The 24,248-nt window shown below is 36.9% G+C and overlaps 1 protein-coding gene across 5 annotated transcripts in view; it reads right to left on the bottom strand.

The window, feature by feature from the left end:
• Positions 1-39: 39 nt before the first annotated feature.
• The window catches only part of ena (ENAH actin regulator enabled), a 34,393-nt gene continuing 10,184 nt past the window's right edge, over positions 40-24,248 (bottom strand). Inside the window, exons 2-10 of one of the 5 annotated variants that reach the window (XR_014982705.1) lie at positions 21,463-21,784; positions 20,349-20,593; positions 19,634-19,813; positions 17,694-17,755; positions 16,268-17,475; positions 16,004-16,192; positions 15,598-15,850; positions 15,399-15,524; positions 40-159 (exon numbers count right to left, since the gene is read on the bottom strand). Coding sequence is in view for 4 of the 5 variants with exons in the window: in XM_085660148.1 (XP_085516274.1) it covers positions 15,496-15,524; positions 15,598-15,850; positions 16,004-16,192; positions 16,268-17,475; positions 17,694-17,755; positions 19,634-19,813; positions 20,349-20,593; positions 21,463-21,784 (2,488 nt within the window). In the remaining variant the exon portion in view is untranslated. Of the gene's footprint in view, positions 160-9,309; positions 15,525-15,597; positions 15,851-16,003; positions 16,193-16,267; positions 17,476-17,693; positions 17,756-19,633; positions 19,814-20,348; positions 20,594-21,462; positions 21,785-24,248 lie in introns of those variants that run through there. The other 4 variants (XM_035865366.2, XM_085660148.1, XM_085660149.1 and 1 more) reach the window with 4 other exon arrangements.

Raw genomic sequence — 24,248 nt, forward strand, 5'->3', positions numbered from 1 at the left:
TATTTTATTTTATTTCGTCTATCGAATTTCCATTACTTTTATATGATGAATTTATTATTCCACGACGATGAAAGTTCGAATAGCGATTGAAAGATGTTAGGAAGGTTCTTTCACAGTGTCGTTCCTTTTTGTGTTCTCTTTTACCTATCGTCGAGTTTTCTGAAAAAAAGAAACGAAAGAACCGTTATGAAGGCTTAAGTCGTTCCATGTTATGTAAAAGAACACGATGTCCGTCAATGTCGGATGAATACGATGGGTGTTACTGCTACTACCATCACTACTGCTACCATTACTCCACCAACATTTTCTCTACGAGGCGATAATGTATACGTGGATAAGGTCAGTTATGCGACGTATAAACATTTCCAAATATTCATCGGTTTTTCATCGAAGCGTTATCTTTATATCGACAAATCGATAAGTTAGCTTATCGATTGCCAAATACGATTGCTATGATTAACACTGATATCACCGGAGGATATCATCTTTTCCTCTTTGAACGCCTATAATTTATGGGCGTGCATATAGGCCTATGTGTTATATTTCGTTACTAATAAACCATAATGGTAGAAGCGTACGATAAGACGTACTCAAACGAAAGAACAAACTAGACCGTGAATCGTTCCTGTTACTGACGCATCGGTGCCAATGCCAATGGTTTTAGTTCGCACGATCGCTATCGCTTCGATTATATTTCTTTTCTTTTTTTTTCTTTTTTCTTTTTTTTTTAAGGTTTCTCAATTACTCACATCGGATAACACAAAATGATCTCAACGACGAAATGTCAGGTGTCAGGCGAAAGGCATATTTCGAAAGGTCATCCTGATGTGACTCCTTGAATTTTAATTCATATTTTATTAGAACGATCGAAACGATTCGAGAGAAGAAGAAAATAAAAAAAAAAAAACGAAAACAGTCTTTAACGATAGCAGGAGAGATTCGTAATACTCGTTTCATTAAGAACATTATGCGTTCTGCACGCGACGTCTCGTGGACGGCGAATAAAACGATAATTAATGATCGACGCGAAGGGGATAGGAGAGGGGGCGCGGAACAAACAGAAGTATTGTCAACAAACACAATGCGATTAACGAGATGGTGTCAATACCATTGACAATAAATACGTTTCTTCGTCGATACATCTAGCACTCGTTTATAATCTTTTATGCAATGACACGAATTATATCGATGACTCATATCTTGAGGAAAAAAAAAAGGTAAACCATTGGTACGAAATCGATTTGTTCGAAACGTTTCTCGTCTTATTGTTTACGCTTATATATATATATATATATAAAAGAAGAAGAAAGAAAAACGAATAATTAAATATATGTTTTTGTAGAATGACTCTCGAACGTATAAAATCCTTCAAGGTCGGCACATGTCTCTTGTACGGAGAGATTTCCCTCCCTCTTTTCCCCCTTTATTCCCTCTTATTTAATTTCGCTCCATGATTTCACCATGCGTGTCCGAATCGTTTTGACGTGATAAGTCACCGTAATTATCTCCACTCTTTCTTTTTTTTGTTTCTCTCTCTCTCTCTCTCTCTCTCTCTCTCTCTCTCTCTCTCTCTCTCTGATAAATTTCACGTGGGTCGTTTAATTATGAATATGATTCGATGAGGACAATTCAAGGCTCGAGTAGGGTCGTACATGTCCGAAGATAATTTTATATAAATTGGGTCAAGTTTGAAAATATCTGTTACGCATGCGCGCACACACATACATACGCATATGTATATGTATATATAAAAAGAAATATTTATTTTCTTCTTATCAAAATTTTCTATGTTCACCTACTAAACTATAGTGAATCTCATCGTAAAACCTTTGACCGGATCATCGTCTCTTTGTCGATTCACATTAACAAACGATAAATGTCAATCGACACCAATCTTTGACCCACGATATATAAATTTTAATAGTCGCTCGTAACAAAAGAAGCTACCATCGTTATTTGCATTTATTATTATTAGTTTTATTATTATTTCATTGGTCGAGTCATTTGCATTCGTGTATATATATGTGTATTACGCATGTGATGGAAAATAACTGGAATAAAAAGGAAAAGAAAGAAAAAGAAAGAAAAACGAAACAGTTAATGGGAGAAAGACAAATTTTGGGGGAAGGGGGAGAGGAAAGAAAGTTGAAAGGATACAAAGATTATTAATTTTTGTCGAGAAAACGAAAGGAAAAATATTGAAATAAATACGCATAAAGTGTATATAATGTTCTCTTTGGAGTCGCATTGCTTTTCAAAAGCGTATCAATCATCGTTGACATCATCCGGAGCAGCGACCTACCGTGTCGATCCAATGTATCCGGCAATACGAGACTTTCGTCGCCGACGATAGAGAGATAGCAAGAGAACACTCGATCGAATTGCAAATTGCCCGTATCCGGACCACGCGAACGTGTGTCGGTGCGCCATTTATTTTACGTTTAATCTCTCTTTTAAATCTCATTAAATACATTTAAATGTTACTCTACCGAATGAATTTTAAGAAAAATTTAAACGCGCCTTTTTTCTTTCTTTTTTTTTTATTTATTTTATATAGAGATTTATTTATATACAATGTTAATTATAAAGTCACATTAGGTAGAGAATAATAAATAAACGGATCGACGAAGAAAGTTAATCCCGATTAATGCTTAAAGCGTAATTCAATAAGAGTTCGAAAAATGTTTCGACGATTTCTTCGAAATTATCGATTGACATCGATCGAATCGTCGAATTATGAACGATTAAAAACGAGCGCTTGTCACGCGTAATATTTTCACGAGAAGATTTGTTTCCAAGTTCAAACTAATTTTCTCCACTATTCTAGATTCTATCGTAACGGTGTATAGAATAATGTAATAGTCAGGAAAATCGTCGGCATGGGATCGATTATTATTATTTTTCTTTTTCTTTTTTATATCAATTTTGGAGAACACGCTACGTGGTTCGATAGTAGGACGGCTAAGAATTTATGTCTCGGGGGGGAAGTGTGCGATCGTAAAATCGATCCTCTCAAGTTGCATCAAAGAGTCTCATCGATGTCACTTCGTGTAATCCTTATCTCGCTTGATCGAACATATCGAAATAATACATACGTGTCAATTCTTTTGGAATCTTTCACGATTAGAAACGATAAGTTTGTTTAACTTGTTTAAAACATGTTGATCGATTTTTCTTTCTTCCGAAAGAGTGCGGTAACAATAGACATCCTTGGCAATGACAAAACACGTAAACATTGATAAGAAAATCTTGTTATATTTAATGTCATTTTATAACATTTCAAAATGTTCTCTTAAATCGATCGCAATACTTTATGAATAATGTTCTTATTATCGAACGTAATTGCAAAATGTATTCGCGCGTGTCGAACGCGTATATTAAAGAACGTACTTCGTTTGCGTAGAAACGGTTGATATCAGTGATCCTCGTCATTTGGCGCCACACAGTTCCAAGGTGGCTAATCTAGGCCTATTTTGTTTTCAAGAGAAATCTCGAACGTTGATCTCATCGAAAGGATATGATATCTCGTTCGCAAGACACTAGTTCTTGTCACGTGCCCAATAAATGTTCCCTTTACTATGATCCTTTTAATACTATTGTATACTAACGATATTTAATTATTAAATAAATCAACGATACATACCACTATGCTTGCTCTTATATGTGTACCTAAGAACTATCAACATTACCAGTACTTTGTACGGCCAGTGAACCGTCCTCCTACACGGGTAAATAGTCTCTTTGTGTAACACACCAACAATCCTCTCTCTCTCTCTCTCTTTTCTGTTTACACTGTTACTTCGCACGAGTATACATTTCGATTTTTTCACTCTTATTTAACACTCGTTTTTATACATTTCTTAAAACCTAAAAACAAAGTGAAAAGGAGAAAGGTAAGACGTTGCTTCGACAAAAATCGTGACACACTTTCTAATCTTCGACACGAAATACGTGTAAGATATATATATATATATATATACGTATATATATATATACTTTTTCACGAATAAAAATGCGCACTAGAAGGAAGGTTTAGAGAAAGAAAAAAAAAGATAAGGAACTAAGGAAAATTACCTTTGTAATGTTATGCGGCGAAAATAGTGAAAAAAAGAGATGGGAAAGACGACGAGTGTCCGCGTGACGACGCGGCAGTCCGCGGCGATCTGACTTTCGATTAAAGCGTATGGAACGAACGAATGGGTCGCCACGCCATCGTAGGGGAACCTACAACCCCCACCACTCTTCTAAGTTACCCCACCCCACTGCGGCTTGAATGCCGCGCCGGCAGCGCCTGCACCAAACAGCTCTCCCTCCTTTTCTTCGTTGCTGTGACTGCCGCGTTGGTTCTTGCTGATGGTTTTCCTTATCTCCCCGTCCCTATGTCCGAGACTCTTTCGATCAAACCAAATCTCCCATCCCCTATACCCTCCTTCGACCGATACCACCGACAAGGACTTTTGGCATGTAATCTGAGGACCTCAGGAAACAGGAGAAGGTCCTGTAACGCCTTGCGAGATCACGAGTTTAATCTTTTCTCTTCCTATTCTTTGATCTCTGTCCTATTGTTCTGTTCACTTTAGCCTATATAAGAAAAGAACCACTCTTTTTAATTCGCTCGTCGAAAAAGATAAACGATCAATTATAATTTTTCAATCGGTGAGAAAAATTTTTATTCTGCGTTCGCTTTTCACCCTATTCTTTTGTTTTCTATATATATATATATATATATATATATATATATATATATATATATACATATATATGTTATCACATTTTTATTATTAGAGAAAGGATCTATCATAATAACGTTCTATATTACGTGGAAGGATTTTACTGCGACGTCTTAGGCGCCAGCATGTCGGTGCTCGTTTTTTCGCACAAGGGAAGAAAAGTCGTAAAACGAGGGAGGATTTCGAAAGCGGTTCTCCTTAGGGAAATTATCTCAACAATACCAATTTGATTACTTTACAAAACTCGTGATTAATGATAAACGTGTCCATCACCATTTACTTTCTTCGTTTTTACTCGTTCATCATCATTTTTCGAGCAAATTTATTTTTACGTACAACTTCCATGACTCCCTTTCGTCTCGCCATACGAGAAGAAAAACAAATGTTTTCGAGGGAAAGAAATGATTCGACGAAAGAAGAAAGGAGAAGCTCGATGTGCCGTCGCGACTAGCGGCGCCAGTGTCGTCTAAAACAACCCTCGGGAAAACGCGTGGCCCGCAAGCCCCGATGATATCGATCCAATGCGCACCCATTCGCAAATCCACCCCACCTCCTCTCTTTCATTTCTTAACAACGATCTTGATTCTTTCGAATTCTCTCATATCCCTAGACTTTTCCTTCCTCCTCCTCCTTTCAATTCCCCATCTATATTTTTCCTATGAATATTTCTTCAATAAAAAATGATTGAAATGTTTTTCTTGCGGCCATTAGCTACGGACTAAACTAATCTTCGATTTTATTATATCGCTTAGTTATACCGGACGTTGTCTATTTGCACAACAGTCTATTGATGGAAGGGCTCGGCACGTGGCAATAAAAATAAAACAAAAAAAAAAAAAAATAAAAAAATACAAGAGAAAAGAGAGAGAGAGAGAGAGAGAGAGAGAGGAGGAGAGGGCATGCGTAACGACGATAACGTTTTTCTACAAAATGTAGAACATGAACGATCGATTAAGAAGTCACGAATAGAGCTTAACATATATCGTACGAACTCGAACGACGTTCGCGTTATTTTCGTTTTTAATATGATATCATTGTGCTTACTAAACAAAAAGAAAAGAAAAAAAGAAAAAGTTGCAGAATAAATCGCTCTTCTAATCGGTCGATTAAACAACATTGCTCTTTTTCTTTTCGATCGCAGACCCGGTCTATGAGAAACGATGACGTCATTCGACCTTAACGTACCACGATCCTGCTCGAGTAAACGTGCAAATGTGTGCGTTTATGTCTTTCTACCTCTCTCTCTCTCTCTCTCTCTCTCTCTCTCTCCCTTTCCCACGCATGAATTCTGTTCGTAAAGATTGCGACGTCACGCGATTCTGCGCTGTACGAAAAGCAGAAAGGAGGATGAGGAGGAGGAAGAGGAGGAGAAGAAGGACGACGAATATTGTGTCATAGCCTCGTTCTTCTTATATCATCGTGTGATCTCTGAGTGAAGAAAGGAATGGTGACGCCATCGATGATGAATACTCGCATCGACGAAGTCGATGATCCCGAGAAGGAATTGGATAGATCGTTTTAAAAATTGAAATTGTAGTAGAAGTTCTACCCTCTATTCTCTTATCTTTTTCGCTTACTTTTCTTCGAGTGATTTTACATTTAATGTATGTAAAAAAAAATATAAAAAAAAAAAAGGATAAAGAGAAAGGAAAAGAAACATTCTTTAAAATGCATCGAACAATAAACACAGTCTATATAAATAGTTAAAAGAAAAGGTTTAACAAATAATTATATGTAGATCGTATACGCGTTGTTCGTGGTATAGCATAAATAACATTCATGTTTGAAACGTGATAACGAGTAAGAAAATGATGTCATAATCGATAACGCTGTCATGACTATTTCAAGCGTACCGTCATTTAGCACGATTTCCTTTCATATTATTATTATTATTGTTATTATTATACACGCGCGTAATTAAGATCTGTTAAATTAAAACGAAAAAAAAAAGGAATAAATCTAAAAAGTGAGATAGCGTTAATCTATTATAATATTTTTTTTCGAGTATGAAACTGCAAGAATATAGACACGGAAGATAATGTAAACGGTGAACTCCAAGGGAACACGAAGTGTGTCCCACTTGAGTCGACCTGAAAGGTCATAAATCTCTAACCTCAGTGGTTCTCAAAATGTAATTTACGGATATCCCGAGGATTCTTAAGAAGAATCTCTAAGAAAAAGCACGCAGCAGTACGATTTCAATCGTAATCCCTGTGAAAAGTCATATTGTGCCGCATAAAAAGAATATATACGGAATGTTTACAGCGTATACTTTTTATTATTTTGTCATTCATTTACATACAAATATTTTCAAGATACGTCTTAAGAAACGAAGTAGTCGCCGATATTCAGTGCTCGCTTTTTAATTCGCGCCATTTCTTGTTCTTTTTTTTTTCTTTTTTATTCTTTTAATTCTTTCTCCTTTTTCTCTCTTTCTCCTCTCTTACCAATTTTAACCGGCACGGTTAAACATTGTTTGATACAAATTTGTTCGTTCCCTTTACCCAGTCCCCATCTCTCTTCAAATACATAAAACTCCCATTTTGTTCATCCCTTCTCCCTCCCCTAATCTTCCATTTTGTAATTTTCTTCTTTTTTTCTTCCTTATCGTCGAGCTCCGCTTCGATTCGGCCCTCGCCGTCTTTCGTTAATAATACGTAATACGTTATAAAATGAAGCTTCCTATCTCTTATTTACCTTTATAATAATCATAATAATAATAATAATAATAATAATAATAATAATAATAATAATAATAATAATAATGCTAATAATAATAATGCTAATAATAATAATGATAATAATAATAATAATGATAATAATGATAATGATAATGATAATCCTGTCAATGTACGGATCAACAAGGAATAGGAATACGGTCCCACCAATTGACGATGGCGGACTGATCCGTAAGAATACAAGTTGTATATCATCGATCGAAGGATATCGAAGATTTATCTGATCGATTTTGTTTATAAACGAGCGCAACGGGTCCAAATGGATTATAATAATCGCACTTTTTCGTAAGCACGTTGGCTTATTTAAATTAGCCTCGTATTCTATAAATTATTGTTTAATTGTGAGAACCTTTTCTCTTCTCTTCCTTTTCATTTCCTTTCCTTTCATCCTTCTTTCGTCCTCGTCCTCGTTTTTCTCTTCATCTTCGTCATCTTCGTTAATAACAATTATCCTTAATTAAGTAGACATCGTTTACAATGGCTCGCATTCGCTCTTACAGAAAAAAAAACCATTCGAACGAGTTATCTTCTTTATTTCTTTTTTTTTTCTTTCCTTTCTTTTTTTTCTTTTTTTTTTTTTGGCAGTCGATCATTGGAGTTTTACGTAATACGTATAGTTTGTTTAAAAGTTAATTGAGAACAATGTATTATATCACCAGTAGTCGCATTTAAAAAATGTTTACGAGAGAGAGAGAGAGAGGGGAGAGAGAGAGAGAAAAAGTACAACGATACGTCTCGATGTACAACGATTTTCTTAAGTGACTTTTTTCTTTTTTTTTTTATTTTTCTTTTGTTTTTTTTTTTTTTTTTTTATATTTTTTCTCTTTTTTTTTTTTTTTATTATATATGCATCCTGACTCAACGCAAAATTTCAGATTTTATGTCGACGAGCGTGATTCCATACATCGCACATTGAAATCTGCTTACTGTCATCGCGGGATCGATGTTGCTCCGGCAGAGAAAAAGAGACATGAGAACTTAAGAACTATTCTCTTTTTCTTTTTTTCTTTTTTCTCTTTTTTTTTCCCCCACCCTGATTCGTTCATCTCGTTCGTCGAATTTTCAAAGAGACATTGATTTTCTCTTCCGAGCAAAATCGTATCCCCCATTTGGCTTAAAGTATAAACGCTTAACAAGTTAATCTTTGATCATCACATAAGTAAAATCGACTTATCATTATTATTATTATTATTATTATTATTATTATTATTATTATTATTATTATTATTTATTTATCTATTTTTTTTTATTACTTTTTCTTTTTTTCCTTCTTTAAATGCCTTCCTCCGCTTAAGAATAACTCTTAATACGAATTTCTTGATGAAACAAAAACGCTCGCGATCGACGACAAAGGTTATTTAAGTTACTTGGTTTAATCGATTATATACAAAATCATTAGATATCTTCTAGAAGTATAAAAAACCGGATTCACGGGGGGGAAAAAGGTAAACCTGGACGAGGATGTCAAAAAATGAGGGACTTTGTTCTTTCTTTCTTCTATTCGCGTCAATGATCGCGAGCGTTCGAAAAAGCGTCTGGTTCTTAATCCTTTATATATTTTAATGGTAGCACAGTAATTACAATACACAGTGTTTATTAAATGGCCTCGGTTACTATATCTTTTTTCTCTCCTCCTTTCCCTCATCGATTATATTTATTACGGACATTTCCACTTATTATCTTTTCTGCTTGTTCTTATTCTAGTTTTTTTTTCTCTTTTAGTTTTATTTTGACCTCTCTCGTACATCTCGCTTGATTCTTAAATAATTTTTTAATTATAACAAACACTCTTAATACTCGCGTTAGGACTACCATAGTAAAATTATAGTATTTATCATATATATACATACACATATATATATATATATATATATATATGTATATGTATATATGTGTGTGTATGTTTCTGTGTGTGTTTGTATATATAAATGCATTCTAATACTAAAAAAGGTAATTGCGAGTGCCGCAGCTGTTTTCTTCGCGTTAATAATTTTGCAGCGATCTTCTCTCTTATTTCTTCTGTTTTTTTATCCTTTTTTCGACGATATACTCCCATTAAAAAAAAAAAAAAAAGAAAAGAGATCGCCGCTTCCTGAAGAGCACACTCAACACCCATTTTTTTTTAATCCGATTCTTCTCCCTTTCATTCGCACGTGTCTTTCATACACACATTCTCTCTCTCTCTCTCTCTCTCTCTCTCTCTCTCTCTCTCTCTCTCTCTCTCCCTCTCTCGTTTGCTTTCATTTTCTACATAGTTAAGGTGTAACGTATTATCGCAACATTTCGAATAAAGGTCGAACGATCGTGTCCCGTTGCGATTATTATACAAGGATCGTTGTTCTACTTCAGGCCAAGTCGATCCAGATTTAAAGCTTCCAGATTAATTAAAAATGTATTAGATCGAGATCGCGATCTCGCCTATGTCGATACTACTACCATCAATAGTTTCGACGATTTATTTTAGGATACAACGCATACGCAAAACATACATACGTACATACATACATATATATATATATATCACACACACATATATATATATAAATATATATGTGTATATTTGACAGCTCGTTTATCGTCGGTTATCAAGATCGAAAGTAACGAGGCACGATCGCTGTTTTGAATTCTTCGTCCACGATCTCGAACGTTAGGAGAAAAATAAAAGAGAAAATAAAAATAGTAAAACAAAAAAAGAGGATGGAAAAGGAAAAGAAAAAAGAAAAGAAAAAAAAAGATAAGATCAGAAGTAACCTATTACCGAACAAGTTCGATGATATCAAATTTTCTCCTTTCGTTAATCGAATTTATTTATTTTCTCTCTCTCTCTCTTTTATTCCTTCACATTTCTCCCTTCCCTTCCCTTCTTCATCCCTTCAAGTTTCTCACGACGAGACAACACGATTCTACTCCGGTGAGAAGTATTCTACATTCTTAAAAAGCGTGCGCATGTTGCTCCTTTTCTTTCTTTCTTTCTTTCTTTCTTTCTTTCTTTCTTTCTTTATTTATTTATTTATTTATTTGTTTGTTTGTTTGTTCGTTCGTTCGTTCATTCATTCATTCATTTTTTTTTCTTTCTTGCTTTTTTCTTTTCCATTGTTCGTTAAATGTTTATACAAAGTTTTAACCCATTTATAGCGGTTACACTTAATATCTACGATATAATGCGTATCATTGAATATACCGAGCACTATTCGAAGAACTATTGCAAAGGCATCAAGGAACCATCCCTCCCATTCTCGCGATTTCTTACGACGACGTGCGTTCCGTCATATGAAAACTCGATTCGATGATTTTATTAATTATTACATAATGCGTACGAATAGTCCTGAACGTCCCCGTACGAGAAATCGGTAGATCCTTGGAGGAACTTGCGTCGTTATTATATATATATTTTTTTTTCTTTTTTTTCTTTTCTTTTCTTTTTTATTTTCTTATACACTCCTACGAAACGACAACAATGAATGCTTTAGGTACTTGGTAGTTTTTTTCTCTCAATCTCTCTCTCTCTTTTTCTCTCCCGAGTAATAACTTTGATCAAGGGATGATGAATCTCCAAAAAAGCGTGAGTAACTATTATTATTATTATTATTATAATTATAATTATTATTATTATTATTATTATATTATTATTATTATTATTATTATTATTTTTATTGTTGTTGTTGTTGTTGTTGTTGTTGTTCTTGTTACTATTATTATTATTACTAGATGAAAGAAAAAATGGAGGGGGAAGGGAATAAGAGAAGAGAGGAAAAAAAAGAAAGTAAAAGGAACGCCATAATCGAGACGTAAGAATGTGAATGTTTCTCTCCTACGTTCGAGAACGTCCTTCACAAAGAATATAAAAAAGATAAATGTCGAGATAGAGAGAAAAAGAAAGAGATAGAGAAAAAGAGAGAGAGAGAGAGAGAGAGAGAGAGAGAGAGAGAGAGAGAGAGAGATTGTCACGTCAAAGGAACGTGCTCGTGCGCTCTCCTCCCTTTCTTTTTAATAATCAAGAAATAACAAATATTACAATTAGTTCTATTAGTTCGAAAAATGTTAAAGAATTCTCCTCTTTGAATGCGAGTCAGGAGTGTCGAACAATAAACAAATTAAAACGGCGTACGTGAATGAATGAATGAATGAATGAATGAATGAACGTATGTATGTATGTATATATATATATATATATATGTACACATATACATGTACGTATGTACGTATGTATATATGCGTGCGTTCGTGGCCATGTCTCCCATCGTATTTATTTCCATCTCTTAGGATTTTGTATAATGCGTGTGTATACTCGTGTTATGCGATAAAGAAGAAAGTGAACTCTAGTAAAAAGTCAAAAAAAGATGATTATAATTGGAAAAAGATAATACAAAGACAAAATTACATATGCTATGCACGTACGTATACGTATGTATGCATGCATGTATGTATGTATGTATACATATATATATATATATGTATATATATGTATATATATGCATAAAGATCTTCCTTTGAAACTTCAGCAGCGTGCATCTCACTAACTCCGTCTTTCGTTCGCTTACGTGCGATAAACGTGCTTCTCTCTCTCCCTTTCTTCTTTCTTTCTCTTTCTCTTTCTCTCTTTCTCTCTCTCTCTATCTCTCTCTCTCTCTATCTCTATCTCTCTCTCTCTATCTCTATCTCTCTATCTCTCTCTCTCTCTCTCTCTCTCTCTCTCTATCTCTATCTCTCTATCTCTATCTCTCTCTCTTTACGTTTAGCGTAAAGTAAAAAATAAATATATATTATGTTGGAAGAACCATGCGCGATGATAATTTATATTTACAAAGGTAAGAAAACGATATTAGAAATTACTTTAAGAAAATATATAGATAAAAAATACCGATCCGTGTACAATGATGATGACGTAGTACGCATGCCTGGCGCGTATCTAATTGCATATTTTAATAATTGCGTATCAATTGCATATCACGTGCTCATACACGCGCGATCTTCTCTTTTCTTTTCTTTTCTTTTCTTTTCTTTTCTTTTCTTTTCTGTTTCTTTTTTCTTTCAATTTTGCTTTCTCCTATCCTTAATTGCGCTTTTTTAATTCCCCTCCATTTCTTCTATGCGTGTCTCCGTCCTTCTATCTCCCATCTCAACGTATATATTATTAATCATTCGTTTCTTCTCAATGAGAAGAGAAAAATCAAGAATTTAAACACGACTTTTCCATCTATCATTTTTATGGAAAGTTGAATCAAAAATGTTTAAAAAAGCTTAGTCGTTCTAATGATGCGTTACTAAAATTAGAGTTAGTATCATCGATATCGTATCAATATATGTGTGTGCGTGCGTATGTGTGTATGTATTTGCGCGCGCGCGTGTATGTATATATATATATATATATATAAAATATATAAAAAAGAGATATATAAAATTATAAGAGGATGTCACAATTATCCTTGTAAAAAAGAAAAAAAAAAAAAAAAAAAAAAAAGAAAAAAAAAACATTCCCACGGGCGATCTGTAATAATTTTTGTTTTCCATTGTTCATTCGTAATTTTCATTCTTTCCCTCTTCTTCTTTTCTTTGACGTTGTTCCTTTTCTTTCGTTCTTGTTTTTCTTCTTTCTTGACTCTTCTTCAATTGATATTATTCGGTGCATTTGAAACACCGAAGAAAAAAACCGATAACGCCACTCTCTTTCTCTCTCTCTCTCTCTCTCTCTCTCTCTCTCTCTCTCTCTCTCTCTCTCTCTTTCTCTCACACACTCACACACTCTCTAATTATTTTTCCATTCTGACGACAGACTAGAAATCGTTTCGACGAACCGGCATACATTCGACAAAATTTCGAATTCCTTAGATTATTTCTAATACTTATTAATAATACGTATGAGAAGATTATAATTATTTATAATTCACGGCGCGAAACCTCAAAAAGGAGAAATCGTTTTACGTATAAGCGAAACTTATATCCTGTCTTCTCGTCAGCCTTTAAAAGGAAAACCCATCGCGACTTTCGACGCGATATCATCGTAGAATATACGGATGATCGGGGTTTTATAACCGTTCGTATAAAATGGAATTTCTTGGATGCGCCTGGCAAATGGTATACGTGTTATTTATGTATTTATATGTAGATCGGTAAATCGGATAAAGAGTTTTAGCTCGGTAAAATTCTCGACTGGGTTAAGTCATCGTGCCGCTTTATATATATATATATATATATATATATATATATATATATATATATATATATAAAAAAGAAAGAAAAAAGAAAGAAAAGAAAAAGGAAAAAAAAAAATTCTTTCGCAAATGCGGCTAATCCGATGATGACTGAAATAGAGAAATGGTAAACGACTGTTCAAACGATCGTGTACTTGGTGTATGTGCTAGCGTGTGTGTTAATTCAGCGTATATACATACATACGCGTGTAAAAGGTACGTTATCATTTAGTGTTTTTCATGCGACTTGTTAAATTAACTTTTACAATGTTCTCTTTTTATCACGTTTACGACAATAGCCGATGGGCAGTGCCATCGTCGAGTATACGCAGTGTACAATGTAACGTATCGGTTTACGAAAAAAAACCAACGAAACAGAAAAAAGAACAAAAAAGAATTACTTATGCCGAAACGATTTGACATAGATTATTTGAAGAAAATAACGCAAGAAAATTCTTATCAATGTTACAAGCGCAACGCACTGTTCTAGCGTTTCTATTATTATTATTATTATTATAATAACGCATTTATCTTACGTTGCATCCGAGACGTAAGAAATATTGCGAATCTGATTGTCCAAAGTCGTGGCCGTGTCGCGATGCTTTATAAAAAAAAAAAAAAAAAAAAAAAAAAAAAAAATAATAATAATAACAATAATAATAATAATAAAAAAATAAAAAAGATAAAAAACAAAACGACAAACAAAAGAGTACTTCGCTTCGATCTTCTGTTCGCATTTGGAATGTATCGTCCTGACGTAGATACGTATTTTTGCAATTGAATTCATTCAAAACTTACGCGAAAATCTAAATGAAATTAAATGCTCTCTCTCGCTCTCTCTCTCTCTTTCTTTCTCTTTCTTTCTCTCTTTCTCTTCAATTATGTCAAGGAGTAAAATGTGCCACGACGTTGGTGAATGAATTCTGTACATTTATCGTTTATAACGAGATCGTTATTCTATCTGTCTTAACGTTATTACAAAATGCTTTAAAAATCCTACTTGATCATATGAGATTAAAAAATATATGATAATGAACCGTCGTCGCGTTGCGTCAATTGAGCTAATCTTCAATTTCATTATATTCTCGATGGGAAAATTCGATAGAAAAAAAAATCAAAAAAAAAAAAAAAAAAAAAAAAATAAAGAAAAAGAAGAGAAAAAAAGAAAAAAAAACCATTGAAAAGCTATTGCTTATACGTATACACGAGTCACCGTGATTATGTAAATATGTTACAAAAGTTTTGTTATAGTATTTGCACGAATGTTAACGTAATTTACGTTGAATGTACTGTGCGTGAATAATTGTTCGTTTTTAACGTGATTATCATTTAACTTAACGATATGGATCGCCTTCATGTGCGTATAAAATCCTAAATTTATGATGGAATTATGAACGATTGTGCGGCTCAATTGATCCAACGGTATTTCACGATTATTTTTTTTTCTTTTTTCTTTTTTTTTTTTTTTCTTTTTTTTTTTCCTTTTTTTTGTCGTAATAGGTAACCAAGGTGTACACGATCACTTAAGATACTAAGCTAGGATAACGTACTTACACACAAATGATCGATATACATGGTATAACTACACTGCGTTCTCGCAAATATGTAATAAAAACCTGTATGTGTGAATGTCGATAATGCTTCGGTCGTGCTATCATCTAATCAAATCTTTCGTTTCTCTCTCGTTCTCTCTCTCTCTCTCTCTCTCTTTCTCTCTACCCTCTCTCACCCTTTCTCACCCTCTTTTCTTCTCTCTTTCTCTCTCCTTCACTGCCTCCTCTCCTCTTCTCGTCCTTATATCCTTTAGTCGTGCGGATTAATTTCGTTCGTCGTCTTTTACCTTCTACTCAATTCTGTTCTTACCGCTAAGGAAAGGGGAAAAATAAAAGTTAATTAGAATCCTATCTAACGTCGATTCGACTTAATTTAGATTCCTACCATCGATTATTTCTTGCTTCATCTTTTGAAACTCTTTGCGCACTTCCTTAATTATCTCCGCTTTAAATGCCTCCATTTCTTGTGCCGTCAACGAGGAACCATCGTTAACGCCATTAACTTTGAGAAGCGTGTCCTCGGAAGCAGAACCAAACCTTTTTCGAACCGACTTTGGTGATTCGGCTCCGTTAGAAAATTTATTGTTTGACGAACTGCTCTTATCCCAAGACTTCTTGTCGGGCGAACTTTCGGGTTCCTAAAAGTATAGACGCGAGCGTTCGTAATAAAACAAGACGTTTTGACTCGTAAGGAAGAGGGAGAGAAAGAGAGAGAGAGAGAGAGCGAAAGAGAGAGAGAGAGAGAGAGAGAGAGAGAACATTTTGTAAAAGCTGGTCTCGTTTAAACGAACCGGTGGTTGTTCAGGTTGCTTCTTCTCAACGGCAGCGCGTCTACGTGCCAGCGTTTTCGCCATCTCGTCCATCATAGAAGCCATTCCGCCACCTCCGCCTCTTCCCAATGTCCCGTAATTGCCACCACCTCCTCCGCTTCCGCTACTGCTGGTACTCGAACCACTATTTTCGACGGGCTGCGTTTGCTGCTGGACGAAGAGAAGAAGATACGTTGTTTAGATAATAAAACGACGAGAGTTTAAGTTTTTCGACAACATACCAACCTGCTTTTTCTTAAGCCTGGCAGCCTGTAGGGCCGCAGCGAGAGAATTGGCATCCGGTTGCGGTGGATCGTTGTTTGTGGTCACGGTGGACGAAGGGGACGAGGATACGACGACGGGAGCGGTCGAAGCGGAAGAAGAAGAAGAAGAAGCGGAAAGATTCGAGGGATTACTTGCATTAGGCGCGGGTGGAGGAGGAGGTGGAGGTGGAGCAGCGGGACCAGCCGCCAATGGTACCATGGGAGGCGGTGGTGGAGCATAAGCGTTAGCAGCGACCGCGTGGTGTCCTCCGCTGGCATACTGGTTCACCGAATTCGAGGGGGTACCATAAGGATTCGCGCTGGCGACAGCCTGCACTTGTCCGGTAACGTAAGACGGTGGCTGTGGTTGCGACACGACACCGTACTGCGTTTGGCCTTGTTGCTGAGCTACCACAGCGGCAACGGCGGCAGCAGCGTATTGGCTAGCCGCCGAAGCTGTACCGGCGGCGTACTGAACGATCGAACTGTTGCTCGCGTACTGATTGTTAGGGCCGCTACCGCCACCGGCACCGTATTGCGTACCCTGACCGCCGACCACAGCATACTGATTGGTCTGACTGGTCTGACCAGCCTGACCACCGCTACCGTACACGTTACTACCCTGTCCGTTGTTCCCGTAAAAGCTGTTCTGACCGGCAGACGCGTACTGATTCGGATTCTGACCTACGACCACGACGGATCCGGTAACGTTTGGATTCGAATACTGATTGTTACCGGGCGCTCCTCCGCCGTACTGATTACCCTGATTCTGTGCCGCGTAGATCGATTGCGATTGAGATTGCGTTTGGGAGGATGGCGATTGTGCGTACTGATTTATCATCATCGGGGGTGGCGGTACGGGTGCATTGAAGTTAATCATAGACGGCGGACACGGAGGAGCGGGTGGTGCCGCGGGTGGTTGCGGTGGTGGTACTGGAGGTCCACCTCCGCCAGCGGATAAAGGACCACCGGCCGTAGAGACTATCGGTCCTTGCATCCCCTGAATCGCCGGCTGTTGTTGCGGTTGCGTCTGCTGTTGAGCGGCTTGTTGCTGCTGTTGAGGCTGCGGCGCCGGTGGTGCGGACGACGTTCTGTGATGACCTGATTGTTGCTGCTGTTGTTGCTGCTGTTGCTGCTGCTGTTGCGTCGTTGGCGGACAGCTCGGTGAAATGGCGCTCGGACTGTTCGTTGCTGTATAGAAGCGTTTCAACGTTCTAACGAATTTCTTTCTTTCTTTTTTTTTCTCTTTTTTTCTTTTTTATTTCCTTTTTTAAACCAACGCCCTAATCCTCCATATACTTATACAGATTAATTCTCATAATAACGAATGGTTATAACTTACAAGAAAGTTAGAGTCCATTATCACAGTTACCAACGACAACCTGTAAGAGTGCTCTTAAATAACGTACCTTGACTCTGTTGGGACATTCTACGCTCCTGAATGATCGCCACGTCTTCTCTGGTCATAGTCCTAGATTCAGAACGAAAACGATTACAATAGGAACGACGGTGTTACGCAGGATGATGCACGTATGGTTAGTGCAAAGCGTGTTCGATCAGCCAACTAGACTAACAAATAGAAAAGTATTATGTCTCTAGCGATCAGCTATATCTAGAGAACAATGGTGTCTAAAGTTCGTGTTAACCACCCTAGCGATAACAGTTCCTCCTATTAACCATGGGTTTTTGAGAAAAGGTTTATATATCATATCTATTCGACGTACATATGCATATCAATAAATAGAAACGAATAATATACAGTCGTTCGTAATCTCGAAGCGATATTTGTTCGAGATTAAATTACGGCAGGCTACCGCTAAGGTGGATAAATATTAATATCACGTTACAGACCCCGTAAGGACGCTCGTGGAATATGTCAACTAACGTCTAAAATTTATCGATAACTTCAACGCATTATTTACATAGATTATCGCTATTACTATTATTTTATGCGCTTCATCTAACAAGTACCAAAGGAGGACCCGGCGCTATATACGAGCGTTGGGATGAAAAAGCCATGGATATAAGATAGAGAAAGAGAAGGTGGAGAGAATGAGTAAACACAGCTGAGTACCCGAGTACCGTTTCTAATCTTGTACCGTCGTGTCTACTGCATCTGCATTAAACACTGCCCGTGTGAGATATCCAACGCGTTTACTATTCGACGAATTTCTTTATAACATTTTCATATACCCGTCGGATCTTTTTGAAAAAAAAAAGAAAAAAAAAAAAAAAAAAAAAAAAAAAAAAAAAAGTTGAAAAGAAAAAAAATTAATAAAAAAAAAAAGAGAAATTAAAAAAAGAAAAAAAAAGGTGAATGAGAACCAACGCGAGCGAAAGGACGTCTCCGGTTTCAGTTTTTAATACGATGAATATTTTTCTCTTCTTTTCTTTTGCAAAAAGAGAGAGCGAGAGAGAAAGAGAGAGAGAGAGGGCGTTCGTTCAACCGAGAAAAACATTTCTCGGAATGGATGGTTTCAATATAAATACTGGCGAGCGTTGAATGGTGAGACAAGTAGAAAAACGAATTGCCGTAGCTCCTCGAATGGCTCGTACGCATTAACGAACGATGACTATTTTCAATGGAACTTCGAGCGAGCACACTCAGCGACAACGTGGCTTGATATATTACACGAAAATGCAATATCTCGAATCGGAATTATAAATTTCCCTTTCTCTCCCTTTCTCTCTCTCTCTCTCTCTCTCTCTCTCTCTCTCTCTCTTTCCTTTTTTTCCTCTTTTTTTACAATTACAAGTATGAAACGTAACGCGAAAAATCAAAAACGACCACGTATACTGACATTTTACGATTTCGAGTTATTTTCGTCGACGGTCGACACCGCCCCGCATACACTCCGAACATAATTTTCGGAGGTCTCGAAAAGGTTATTTCCTTTCTCTCCATTTATATTCGTACACATTCACCAGAGTACGTGTTGTAGGAAAATTAAGCATTGAAATGTCAAAGAAATGTTTAATCAATTAGAAGAATGCAAAAGCTATCATTGCATCGTGTGATAGAGTGATCGTGATACTAGTGTGTGTGGGGTTCGTGGGGTGGGGGGGTTCGGTCAAAAAATGAAAGTCATTAGAGGACAAAGTTTGAAAGGGTGAAATGATTTTCAAACTAAGTATATGATATCGTAAGAAATATTGTGTGAAATTATTTCGATAGGCATATTTTTTCTTTCTTCTCTTTGACATTATCCAAATGTTGTAAAAATTGAGATTATGAAAGATCGTCGAATGAATTTAACACAAAATTTCTTTTACGATCAGACTTGAGATATCCCAAATTGTAAATCACGAGTACATGGATAATATCGTCGCTTAAAAGGCGCAAAATCACCTCGTGAGTCCCTCGGCCGGTGAGCCACGCGAACAGCCCACCTGAATGACGGTGGTGACGGCGTTACTAACGGATGGATGATGACTGGGGGTTGGTGTCGGGGGCCCCACGGAGAGACCCGTTTGGCCCCCGGCAGGAAGATGGCCCAAAGACAAGGAGACTCGCGCGCTATGACCTTGACTGGAACCACGCAACTATGACCAAAGGCTCTCAACCCAAAAGGAAGGGGGCTGCTGATTGAACGTCTACGCGTTTTCTTCGAGAAAATTCACGAGATCTCTAACGTTTTGACATATAAAAAAAAAAGAAAAAAAAAAAGAAAAAGAAAAAGAAAAAGAAAAAAAAACTGAACCACAAATAAGGAAACGCATGTACGTTCTTACAGCGGAGCCTTAAATCTTCGTAACCGAAGTAGTAATTTTATCCAGCGATACTGGACGATCGGTAGGTTCGGTACGAATGAATCAAACTGTTTTTCGCTCGATCAAAATGATCGAATAAATTTTAACGAACGATCGTTACGAAAAATTCGTTCGAGCTAAACAGTGCGATACAATGACTTTGACAAATGAATATTTCAAACTCATTCGATGATTCTAATAATGAAACGCTTTTACGACACGGCATTCTTTTTAATGTGATCGTCCGTAGACAGGACAAAAAAAAAAGGAAAAAAGAAAAGAAAGAAAGTGTTAACAAGCAAAAGATCACCGACCTGTATCCCATGTCCTCCTCGTACTGAGCATTCGCCAGCTGCTGCTGCGGCTGTTGTTGTTGCTGCGGCTGTTGCTGTTGTTGCTGCTGCTGCTGTTGTTGCTGTTGTTGCTGCTGTTGTAGTTGCTGTTGTTGTTGTTGTTGCTGCTGCTGCTGCTGCTGCTGCTGATAAACAGGTTGCTGCTGAGTCGTCGGTGCGACTGCCGGACCCAGACTTCTTGATATGTTGCTTCCGTTGCTTAGCACCTACGCAACCGGTCGAACAATTGAATCGAATTGAATTGAATTATACTCTGTTAAATGTCCTGGGACTGCGGCATCGAGGAGGGTAAGCGTAAATGCGGGGAAAAATTTAATACTCGCACCTACATTAATTTCGGACCATCGAGAGAGAAGGTCGAAAAAAGAAATGATCGTTGATTCAACTGAAGGTTTATTAAGTTAAATGTAATAATCTTCGGAGTAATTTACAAGATAAGACGCAAATTTAAATGATCGAAAGAAAAAAGTTTCTGAAGTATCTTTGGAAATGTTCCAATGTTGTCTTTTCCCTGTTCAAGTTATTATATAAACGAAAGAAAGAGTTTCCAGATAATTAGTAGATATCTCAATTAAAAGTGTCACGTCGGTAATGAGATACGACCAATTCTAAAGTCACCACGACTAATTGTAATTGCCACGAAACTAATTATTCCCCCGCTCTTTATCCTGCGATATTAACGATGCGATGACGAAGCGGTGTCTTTTGCAATTTATACCGAAAAAGAGATGCAAGGTCGTTTGGAGGAGGATGATGACCGAAATTAATTTAACAGACCACCCTCTTTTTGTCTGGATAACCACACGATAACGGTCAGCTAATAGTCGTCGTCCTGTCCCGGTAGCTAACAAGAGCTATCGTGAAAGAGGGTCCGAGAATGAAAAATCATCCTAGAAAAAAATTTCTCATAGTTTTTCACGAATTTTGAAGCTTATCGAAGATATAAAAATAGATTTATCGGGTAACTAATCGCAAACTTCGAAATGATTTGGAAACTCTTACGTGTGACTTGAATATTATCTGATAAGTTTTTTTTTTTTTTTTTTTTTTTTTCCAACATGAAGAGAAAACTTACGTCAAGAGCTTGAAGCATAGCAGTCGCAAAAGCGTCGGCATCGTCCTTACTAGAAAAATTCAGTCCGTAAACCTGCTTGTTGTCTCTCCATTGATGGAACGTGACCGTTGCTTGATTATATTTCAGTCCTTTAAGGATGGCGCAATTGATAACGATCTCGTGATCCTGTAACTTTCTCCCAACGACGCGGAAGGTGTTGTTCACCTGATGGTGATATAGCTGGACCTTGGAAAGTCCTGCCGAGGTACCACTCGGTATCCATTTTTTGTTGACGTCGTCGTAGACCATCACCGCCGCCCGAGCGGATGATATGCTCACTTCGCTGAAAATAATTAGAGAGAAAAAAAAAAGTTGTTCTTTAATTACGATGAAAAAGTTGGTAAAGCCAGGGATCATCGTAGTATGATAAAAAAGAGAGAAAGATAGAGACAGAATGAAAAAGCTTCGTTAAGATGAATCTTTCGTGACCAGGATAGGTACCTGCTAACTACGAGCTTGAACATTTGCCTTTGCTCGTTAGCGATTTAAATAACTCTCAAGCGTGAAAAACCTTCGACTTCTTGATATAATTCGATAATTCTCTTGCAATTAATTAATAATGTTGCTCGTAACGTTTAATCGTGGTATACCAGCTCAGATTTCTAATCAGCCAATGCAATCGCTCGCGAGACGGTATTCAACAGCGTAGCATATATATATATATATATATATAAAGCTACATATCTAGCTATGTACCTAGGTATAAAAGTATGCTATGCAACTATATTTTTCTGTAGAACATTACGCGTGAAAGTAGCGTGACTCGATTTGCTAGCTAAAAAAGAACGCCTAAGGTCGACGTAAAAGTGAGAACGCAAAGCAGCTCATTGACATACGTATGTTCATATACTTATATATATATATATATATATATATATATATATATATATATATATATATATTATGTACGTATCACCAGGAGCCGAGTAGTCATTCAATTTGTTTGCGTAACATCTAACCCAATGAAAAATCCCTTCGACTTCTCGTCCGGTTTGAGTGTCGTTCGTGTATCGTACAAGATCGAATCTCTTCTACTACATCGCTGTAAGCACGCGCGTTTATCTGTACCTCAAAAATCATTTCGAGTTTTCTCACGTATCCATGTAAAACGTCTGTGAATGGAAAGAGAAAACGTTTTGAATGACAATAATGTAAAAAAAATTCATCTTTTTGTTTCTTTTTTATTTTTTCGATAAAGAGAAAAGTGAATGCTTCGAAAACGTTTTCTCGATAGGATCGCATATCGTATCGCTAAAGCGCGCATTTCGAATACCACGAGATGAGAAAAGCTCGCTTAGTATTTATGATTACTTTTTTTTCCTTTAAAAACATGACTCTTATCGTTCTCGCGACGATGCCAAAGCAATAATCCGCATTTAATCTCTAAAGGACACACCTTTCAGAGTAATTAAAAAAGAAGAAATGAAAAGAAAGATATGGATAGAAGAAGAAAGAAAATGTTCGGTTAAGTTCCACGAGAGATTATTTCCGACGATAAATCCGCAAGGCTTTCTCGGTTCGCGGAGAGATTGAGAACGTGAGCTGTTTCAACGGGCTACACGTTGATTCGAAACGAAACGATGCTGCTGTTGCTGCTGCTGCTGTTGCTATTGCTGTTGCTGCTACCACTACTGCGCGCTTCTTGTAGACGGATATTTTTCTTGCTTCCTTGGCTTCGACGACGAGACGAAGAGATCACGTTTTAAAGAAAGAAAGAAAGAAAAAAAAAGAAAAAAAAGAAAAAAAAACAGGTCGGAATATCTCCGAAAATGACACGAAGCGTATCTTCCACCTCGATCGTCCTATATAAAATCTCTTTCCTGTGTATTTCCGTATATACAAGTTTTTGTATATATATAAACACGGAAAGAGAAAGCACAGAAGAAAAAAAAAAAGTAAGAGAGAGAAAGAGAGAGATTAATGTAAAAAGGAAGGGGAAACTCGATCGAAATTTCGAAAAAGGAAGAAAAAAGAAAAAAAACGGGCAAAATGGTGGTGTCTCGGCAAAATGTTCCTGTGAAATAGTTTTTTGTTTTTCTTCTCTCTTTCTCTTTCTCTCTCTCTCTCTCTCTCGCTCTCTCTCTCTCTCTCTCTCTCTCTCTCTCTCTCTCTCTCTCTCTCTGCCATATCGGATGGCGCCTGTCGAGGATACCCGACGAAAAAAAAAAAACCGGCCAGATAGAGGATGAGAGATAAAAGCCGATATTAGCATGTAGCACTACCATGCCCAGTGATATTTCCAGATAGGTAGCTCTCGTCGATTCGTCGTTGCTTGTTATCGCGACAAGACCGTATTGCTTGTGGTGGTTTCATCGATAGCGATGCTGCCTACTTTGCATCGCATCCATGTTCACGCTTGGTTCGGGATGGGTGTACCGTTAGATCATCGTCCTCCTAAGTCTTCCTCAACCTGTTACCTTACGACTTTGTTGCTATTTCAAAAGAAACTTTCGATCTTTCGCGCAAGACGAACTTATAACTCTCCATCGAACTGTTACAATTACTCCCCGTTGAGATTTCCGATACCGTGAATGTATAAGTTCTACTTCTCTTTGATTTGCTTCTTCTTCTTCCTCCTCCTCCTCCTTCTCCTTTTCCTCCTCTTTCGTCGTCTAGCCAGTTTCGAGTTCTCAATGTATCATTCTGATAGAACGAGAGAAAGAGAGAGAAAGAGTGCGGTATTAAAGAGAGTTTAGTAAAAGTCAAGCTCAATCCCACGTCGTACATGCATACATATGTACATTTCG

Source organism: Vespa mandarinia, chromosome 11, assembly GCF_050613455.1.
Source record: "Vespa mandarinia isolate Hongniang chromosome 11, ASM5061345v1, whole genome shotgun sequence".
In the NCBI taxonomy this organism is placed as follows: Eukaryota; Metazoa; Arthropoda; class Insecta; order Hymenoptera; family Vespidae; genus Vespa; species Vespa mandarinia.